At 46.7% G+C, this 9,380-nt stretch overlaps 1 protein-coding gene across 1 annotated transcript in view; it reads right to left on the bottom strand.

Annotated features, from left to right (window-relative positions):
- The window catches only part of LDLR (low density lipoprotein receptor), a 34,869-nt gene that overhangs the window by 20,674 nt on the left and 4,815 nt on the right, over window positions 1-9,380 (bottom strand). Inside the window, exons 2-3 of the mRNA XM_006898850.1 lie at window positions 1,912-2,031; window positions 548-670 (exon numbers count right to left, since the gene is read on the bottom strand). Of these exons, the coding sequence (XP_006898912.1) occupies window positions 548-670; window positions 1,912-2,031 (243 nt within the window). The remainder of the gene's footprint in view (window positions 1-547; window positions 671-1,911; window positions 2,032-9,380) is intronic.

Raw genomic sequence — 9,380 nt, 5'->3', positions numbered from 1 at the left:
ACACCCCTGGGAAGTCACCGACCCCCTCTGCATGTCCATTTCCTCATCACCTGTGCCCTGGACACCCCTGGGAAGTCGCCAACCCCCTCTGCATGTCCATTTCCTCATGCCAAGCTTTTAGGTGGGGCCCACACAGGAAGCCTGCAAGAGCCAAGGCCGACACCCAGCTCCATGGTGCCTGCATGTCCAGGGACCTTGGCTTGTTTTCTTTGTTTTTTTCCCCCACTTTTCTTTCTGAATTATGGTAAAAATACAGTTAACAAGCATTACGTCATTTCATGTGTCTGATGCCTACACGTCAATTACACTAGTTCCACCTATTGCCTGCTTCCACTGTGCCCACTGTCTGTTCTGTCACACTCCTGCTTCCCAGTCAGAGAGGGATGTGAGGATGGGGGCCTGTCATGAGCCCCCCAGAAACAAGGCCTAGTGCGGGCAGCGGGCACCCGGCACGAGCAGGGCAGCAACCTGGGAACACAGTCTGGCCGCGTCCAAGGAAACGAGGTCCCTGGAGGAGGCTGGGCAGGGCGCCGGGGTCCCCACTCACCGCAGCCCTGCTCGTCCGTGCCGTTAACACAGTCGGTCTGGCCGTCGCATTTCCAGGACTGAGGGATACAGCGGTTGACCCGGCCCCCACAGCTGAAGGTCTCAGGACTGCAGGTTATGGACACTGTGGGAGAAATGGGGTTGGACCGTAACTCACGGGGAAGCCCTGGCCACCTCAGAAGTGCCGTCTGCATAAAAAACAAAAACTCTCAACTGTTTCAAATCATGCAATTAAAGTTGATTACTTATAAATATGAACTTTTGGGGAGCTCTGGTGGCCTAGTGGAAAGAAGCTGTACTGCAATCCCAAAGGTACATTGTTCGAATCCACCAGTTGCTCTGCCGGAGAAAGAGGGACAATTTCCTCCTGTACCAGTCAGATCTGATTTGATGGTACATGCACAAAAAATAATAAAATAAAATTTAAAAAAGAAAAGCAATGAAAAATTTAAATAAATAAATAATATGAACTTTGGATCACTTTATAGACTATCAAATTTTATTTCTTATTACCTACTGGTCTGTGCATTGCTGTACAGAGGTAACTCGTGGTTGCTTTGATGCTGAAGCCTGTGACAGTGATGTGCCAATCGTGGTAATGGGCACCCATGGTGGACAGTGTTGGCTGGAGCTCCCCGACTAAATCAAGCCTGGAAGCAGGAGCTGCATCCACTTCCAAAATGGCTTGCCTCCGGAAACTCTATGTACGAACAGTGCTCAGGCTGTTCGTTCACAGGGTCGCTATGAGTCATCTACGACTCGACGGCATTAAACAACAACAATTACCTACTGTTAAATAAACTGTGTGAGACAGAAAAAAAAAAGAGTCCCATCTGTGCAAAGAAAGAACCCAGAGAAGGGGTGTAAAGTCCACCTCTGTGGGTGGGAGCCAAGGGCACTGAAGGGAGATTTTGGGGGTTGGGGGCTGTCGTCTTGAGTCACGGAGACCCTGAGAGGGTAACTAAGCTCCATGGGCTTTCCATGGCTGACTTTTCAGAAGGAGGTCCCCCCATGCAGGCCCTTCTAAGGTGCTCTGGCTGGGTTCAAACCTCCAACCTTTCAGCTAACTGCAGAGTGTGTTAAGTGGTAAAGTCTCCTGATAAAGCACCCACCCAGCATCCCTGACGGATTCTGACTCGTAGCACCCTCAGTGGTCAGAGCAGGGTTTCCACTCTTGACCAGAACAGACTTCCATCTCCCAGTGAGAGGCTAGTGGATTCGAACCGCTGTCCTTTAGGTTAGCAGCTCCACCCACTGTTCCACCAGCTGAACAGCATCCATCTGCTCTGGCCACTTCTCGAGCCACCTCCCGCCTCCATCAGCACAGAGGGCCAGGAGGCGCCTGGCCGGGCCCAGGGCACTCACCGCAGGTCTCCTCCAGCTCATCGGAGCCGTCGGGACACTCGGCAACCCCGTCGCAGACCCACTTGTAGGAGATGCAGCTCCCGTCTTGGCACTGGAACTCGTTTCTCTCACATTTGTCTCCTGCTGAGAAGAGAGAAGAGGAGAATGAAGCGCCATAAATGTCAGACCGGACACTGAACAGGTGACCAGTTTCCACCCAACTGTCCCATGAGCCAAGTCACTGCCCTCGGGTCACAGCTGACCCTCTGTGGGGTCATGGGGGGCTATAAATCGCACGGGAGGTGATGCCCCATCTTTCTCCTGCCGAGCAGTCAGTGTATTCAAACCCCCTTGGGGTTAGCAGCACGACCCCCTGCAGCCTACGGGAAGGAAATCACGTTGCAGTTCCCAGGAAGTTTAAACAGACACACACAAATTCAATCTCATGAACCCGAAGTATAGCAGAGGAGGTAAAACTGGAGTCCAACAACTAAGCCCAGATTGTCAACCAGTCTTGGGTTTGATAGCTGTCAAATCCCAAGTAAAGATTTACTGAAGAATAGGAACAAAATATTGGACCTTTCATGCAGGGCTGACCCTGCTGTTCTCCTCCTCCAGGTTAAAAAAAGTCTCCCTTTGGAAATGGACCGTGAAGATGGTTACACAGCGGAAGGGACATAATCAATGCCAACGTCAATGTCCATGGGGGGAAAACACGTTGCAATGACAAATGTTTTGTTGCATTTGTATGGACCACAATCAAAAGAAAGAAGGCTATCTCTAAGTTTCAGGTTGGTAAATGACTCAAATAAGGGCTGTAATTTCCCAAGCTCACTGGCAGCTAACCATGGCCATGTTTGAGCCAATGGAATGTGATTGGCTATGACACGTGTAAACTCCAGGTCCTGCCTTCAAGGGTGGGAAGACTGCTAATTTGCTCATTTTCAATGTGTTGCAACATTCTTTCGCATGCCTGTGCCAAGCTTAGTGGATTTATGTAAGCAAACCACATTTTTTTAAAAAAGTGATGTAACAAGAAAATAAGAGATTGGGATTTTGCCTTAATGGTGTATTTGACTTAAAACATTGTATTGTAAATAGTTATCTATTATCTTGGTTTTAGCATTTCCATTTTTTGTGTTATGGTTATGTTTTGCAAAAAGCATAATATGGGGAGCTCTGGTGGCCTAGTGGCAAGAAGCTATACTGCAATCCCAGAGGTACACGGTTTAAATCCACCAGATGCTCTGCCGGAGAAGGAGGGACAATTTCCTCCTGTGCCAGTTGGATCTGATTTGACGGTACATGAACAGAAAATTAAAAAAAAATTCTTTAAAAAAAAAGCATAATATTAGTACCACTTCCCCCGAATAAAAAAGAAACCACCCCACGTTGCCATCAGGTCAGTTATGGCTCATGGCAACTAATTGTTGGGTTTTGAAGGCTGTAAATCTTAATAGGAGAAGATTGACCCTCTTTTCTATCCAAGAGGGGCTGGTGGGTTTGAACTGCTGACCTTCTGGTTAGCAGCCCAACCCTCAAGCTGTTATGCCACCAGGTGTCTTATGTATTAATATATTGTTGTTAAGTGTCATCAAATTGTTGACGACTCATAGACCTGAGCACTGCTCATAGAGTTTCAGGAGGCAAGTCATTTAGGAAGTGGATTCCACTCCATAAATTATGCTCAAAGGACTATAGGGCCATGGAGAAAACCAGAGACTACTCATGCATGAGGCTAACAGATCATATGAGCATCAATCTCTGAGACTCTGTGACCAGAAAGACTAGACGGTGCCCAGCTACCACTGCTGATCACAGCAGGAAGTCCTCGATCAGAGAAGAATGTGAAACAAAACCCAGAATCATATACTAGACTGAGCTTCCGGGTCTGATAGGAGACTGGTGGAACCTCCAAATGCAGGCCGTCATCATCCTTCAAGCCTAGAATTGAAACTAACCATGAGACTCAACTTTCAAAGAACAGGTGAGCTCTGGTGGCCTAGTGGCAAGAAGCTGCACTGCAATCCCAGAGGTGCATGGTTCAAATCCACCAGATGATCTGTTGGAGAAGGAGGAACAATCTCCTCCTGGACCAGTCAGATCTGATATGATGGTGGTTGTTGTTGTTATGTGCCTTCGAGTTGCTTGCGATTCATAGCGACCCTATGTACAACAGCCCTAAACCCTGCTCTCACTGTCTCCGATACACTTATCCCGATTATCCCAGTCACTGAATCAATCCACCTCATAGAGGGTCTTCCACTCCTGCGCTGTCCCTCCACCCTCCCAAGCATGCTGTCCCTCTCCAAGGACCAGTCCTTCCTTACAACATGCCCAAAGTATGTCAGATGAAGCCCCAGAATCCTTGCCTCCAAGGAGAAGCCTGGTTTAACCCTTTCCAGGCTAAATCTGTTTGTTTTCTTAGTAGTCCATGGTACCCTCAATACTCTTCTCCAGCACCACAGGTCAAAGGCATCAATTCTCTCCTTCTATCATCCCTAGTCACTGTACAACTCTCTGAAGCATAACAAGTGATTGCAAAGACCATAGCCTGTATCAGGCGCATACAGAAAATTTTGTATTTTTTTGTGTGTACTGTCAAATCGTTTTTTATACGTGTAAAAAATTATTTGACAGTACACACAAAAAATAATAAAATTTTTTATTTAAAAAAACCCTAAAACAATAGGTAGGCCAATCAGTAGATCAGTAACATCAAGAAGTTACTCACTCCTTAGAACAACTATATACACAGGGTCAAAATGGTAGAATTGGCCCAGGCAAGGCAGGAAGGGGACATGACCTGTCTCACTCTCTGAGACATGTCTTTTCTAATAAAACTATGTTTACTTTCACCTTATATATTTTTTTTTTTAGAAAAAGGCAAGAAGAGATAAGAAAGAAGAATTAATAGAAATGAGAATCACATAGTGGATGTGTGGAGGATGCTGTTACAGTGTAGGGATTGCAATTAACGTCAGCAAACATGTATAAGTTCATGCGAAAGCTTATTCTGTCTATTTTTTAAAATGTGTGTGTGTGTGTGTGTGTGTGTGTGTGTCTGTGTGTGTGTCTGTGTACGTACCGTCAAATCGGATCTGACTGGTACAGGAGGAGATTGTCCCTACTGTGTCAATTTTTAATCAAATCACAACAAAAAGTTGACTTAAAAAGCAAAGTCGAGAAGGGGCTCTGGTGGCCGGCTGGCAAGAAGCTGCGCTGCAATCCTGAAGGTGCTTAGTTTGAATCCAGAGAAGGAGGGACAATCTCCTCCTGTGCCAATCGGCTCTGACTCGACGGTATGCAACAAGAGAAAAAAAGTATAGAGGTAAGAGTCATATGCTGATGTTAATCTCTCAGTTTTGGCAAATGGACCACAATTATGTAAGATGTTGACATTAGGGGAAAGGGATGGGGGGGTGTGCAAGAGTTCTGGCATTTTTACAACTTGCTCGTAAATCTGATGTTATTCCAGGAAAACACATGGGGGTCTCTGAGTCAGAATCACCTCCATGGTGACTGGTTTTAGTGTTATTCCAAAATAAAAAGATTAATGGGGAGAAAAGGTTCTTGAGACAGAAGATGACAGATTAGAGTAAGTCACAGTGAGGGTGCTGGGAGACTGATGGAACATTGAGGGGTTTGTGAGAACAAGACCGTGAGTTCTATGGTGAAGTCAGGAGCCTGCAGGGCCCCCCACCTGTCACCAGAATCCAAACCCCAAACCGTGGTCTCCATCTATTCCAGAGGGACGTAACCCAGAGAATCCCCAAGGAAGAGCAAGAGTAAGCCTAGACGTTTCCCTCCCAAGACTGTCAAGTTCACGGTGAGACTCCTCTTCCCATCTCACTTCCTCCGGCATCTCCTCTGGTGTGTTGTTGTATACTTGATGGGGTTTTTGTTGTTGTCATTATGTGCCGTTGAGTCACTTGTGACTCATAGCGACCCTATGTACAACAGCCCTAAACTCCGCTCTGTCCTGTGCCAATTGCATTGTCTCTGACACTCCCATCCCGATTATCCCAGTCACTGAATCAATCCACCTCATAGAGGGCCTTCCTCTCCTGTGCTGTCCCTCCACCCTCCCAAGCATGATGTCCCTCTCTAAGGACCGGTCTCTCCTCACAACATGTCCAAAGTATGTTAGACGGAGCCTCAGAATCCTTGCCTCCAAGGAACCACCCGGTTTAACCCTTTCCAGATCGAATCTGTTTGTTTTCCTAGCAGTCCATGGTATTCTCAATACTCTTCTCCAGCACCACAGCTCAAAGGCATCAATTCTCCTTCTATCCTCCTTGGTCACTGTCCAACTCTCTGATGCATAACAGGTGATTGCGAAGACCATGGCCTGTATCAGACGCACTTTAGTCTCCAGAGAGACACCACTGCTCTTCAGCACTTTGGTCCCTAACAGCAGACTTTCCCATGGCAATGCGCCTTTTAATTTCCTGGCTGCTGGTGCCAAGACTGTTGACTATGGAACCAAGCAAACTAAAGCTGTGTACAATCTCAATCTCTTCACCATCCATCCTGATGCTGCCAATTGGTGGTATTGATAAATTCAGAATTTTCTATGTATGTATCAGTTATGGAACTATAGTTATAAGACTGGCATCAGTTTTCTCCAGCCTGAAAGGCTAATTGCTTGACCTTAGAATTCTTAATGTCCTTTCTTTAATCTGTCTGTTTATCAGAAGAGAACATGCCTCCCCTAGCTTAGCTGTTATCTCTTTGAAGCAGTTTCCCCCCAATCATATGCAAACTGTAACATAATCTTCCTGTTTGCTGGGGAAGGAAGTATCTGGGTATGAATGGATTTCTTTCAAGTATAGAAATTCTGCCAGTCCGGGAGGCAGTCTTTGAGGCCTACCCACTGTCCTCCACAGATCTGTAATCAAGTGCTTATGGATACTGCAATCTGTTTGTCATATTGGCAATTGACTACTTGCGTTCTATCTAGTCAGAACCCACTCATAGCTGAGCTGACCCTCCTACAAATTTTCAGATGCAGTCAATCCCCTTGGAGAAGACTGCTCATCTTTCTCACGTGGAGAAGCTGGTAGATTTGAACCACATACCCAGAGGTATCTGGGTTGGCAGTGGCATTTCCCTGTAATATTGCCACTCTGAAAACTTTTCAACAAGGAGGGACGGAAGAGATGCTGTCCCCTAACCCTCATCATGGTTACAACAAGGAGGAAGTGGCTTTCTCCTTTCCCAGAACGGGGTGGGACACGCCTTCACTTGACACACCACACACCTAGGAGGAGCTGGATCCTGTAACATTTCACAACCTCTGACCAGCAGACCTGCAACGCCCTTCCCCAGGCTCCACCCCCGTGCCTGGCCAACTCCTACGAGGGTTTGTGTTTAAAGGCGTCGTTTTGAGGGCATTAAGTGCCCGCCCATCAACAATAACTCATCACATTCCTAAGAACAGATCAAAACCTCCCCCTACATCTCCAACCTCACATCTCGCTCCATCCTACTCAAGCCCACTGTGGCGGTCACTGTGTCAATCGACGTCCTGGGGGTCTTCGCTTGCTGGCCCTCTCCTTTTCTCAGCGTGATGTCTTTTATTCAATACACTTTGCCAATAACACACCTGAAAGGCATCAGTTCTTCCATTTTCACTGCACAGCTTTCAGATGTGCACAAAGCAATTGAAAAGACCCCAGTTTGGATCGGGTGCACCTTGCTGTTGTTATGTGCCATCGAGTCTGGCAACTCAAAGCAGCCCTATGTACAACAGCCCTAAACTCTGCTCTGTCCTGTGCCAATCTCATTGTCTCCAACACACCCATCCCGATTACCCCCGTAACCAAATCAATCCATCTCCTAGAGGGCCTTCCCCTCCTGTGCTGTCCCTCCATGCTCCCAAGCATGATGTCCCTCCCCAAGGACCGGTCCCTCCTTACAACATGACCAAAGTATGTCAGATGAAGCCCCAGAATCCTTGCCTCCAAGAAGCATCCTGGTTTAACCCTCTCCAGGATGAATCTGTTTTCTTAGCAGTCCACGGTACCCTCAATACTCTTGTCCAACACCAAAGCTCAAAGGCTTCAATTCTCCTCTATCTTTCCTAGTCATTGTCCAACTCTCTGACGCATAACAAGTGATTGCAAAGACCATGGCCTGTATCAGACGCATCTTAGTCTCCAGAGAGACACCGTTGCTCTTCAGTACTTTGGAAAGGTCCCTAGCAGCAGACTTTCCCATGGCAATACGCCTTTTAATTTCCTGGCTGCTGGTGCCAAGAGTGTTGACCATGGAGTCGAGCAAACTGAAGCTGTGTACAATCTCAATCTCTTCACCATCCATCCTGATGCTCCCAATTGGTCCAGTGGTGAGAATCTTTGTCTTCTTAACATTGAGCTTCAGTCCATATTAAAGGTGCACCTTAGTCTTTAATATTCTTCAGCCCTTTAAACAGATCTCTGACAGCATATTTGCCCAATGCAATACATCTTCTGATTTTTCGGCTGCTATTATTACCCTGGGAAGGGAGCTCTGGTTGTTTTAGTGGTGAGGGGCTGTGTGCTAACCATAGGAAAAACTGTAAACTCAGGGATACCTAGCAAGAACTTACAATACAGAAAAGGGGGAAATGCAGGTGGCAGTTTAAAATTATGACCGCACATTCTAGACACTCCCTTCAAAAGGTGGAGCCAATTCCCCTGTCCTGGGTGCGGAACTTGGTGGCTTGCTTCTCATAGAAGGTAAAAGGGCCAGTGTATGGATGTGAGGCCACGGAAGGCCCCTTCCTCCTCACACTCTCTCTTAAATCACTTGTTCCCGAGAGATCAGCTGTATGTTGAAGCTATTTGGTTTTAAGAATGCTTTGGTCTAAGGGCGCTCTGGTGGCTTAGTAACAAGAAGCTGCGCTGTAATCCCTGAGGTACACGGTTCGAACCCACCAGATGCTCTGCTGGAGAAGGAGGGACAATCTCCTTCTGTACCAGTTAAATCCGATTTGATGACACAAACACACACAAAATTTTAAAAAAAAGAATGCTTTGGTCTTGATATAAAATTGTTCTTGTTGTATGCCATGGAGTTGGAACCAACTCATAGCTGGTCAAGTGGGTTTTCAGAGGCTGCAAAATGGCACGGGAGGAGATTGCCTATCTTTCTCCCTTGGAGCGGCCAGTGGATTTGAACTGCTTTGCCTTTGGGATTGCGGCACGGTTTACCACTAGGCCAACAGAGCTCCCTATGAAATAAAATTAAGTTTGAGAACTGGGTGTCTTTAGCACTGGTTATGCTGACCTTTTGTAATCAGGTGTCATGGACTGATAACAACCCTCTGTCTCAATCCTGAGTTGTTTTGTGCTGTCTGATCAGATCTGACTCACAGTTGACCCTCTAGTGAGTTTTCAGGGCTGTGAATAGCACAGAATGAAATTACCCATCTTTCTCCTATGGAGTAGCTGGTGGATTTGAACCGCAGGCTTTTTGGTTGGCAGCACAATTCCTTACCCACTAGA

This window comes from Elephantulus edwardii, unplaced genomic scaffold, assembly GCF_000299155.1.
Source record: "Elephantulus edwardii isolate Elephantulus edwardi_28Jun2011 unplaced genomic scaffold, EleEdw1.0 scaffold00237, whole genome shotgun sequence".
NCBI lineage: Eukaryota > Metazoa > Chordata > Mammalia > Macroscelidea > Macroscelididae > Elephantulus > Elephantulus edwardii.
This window is presented reverse-complemented; position numbering and strand designations above follow the sequence as displayed.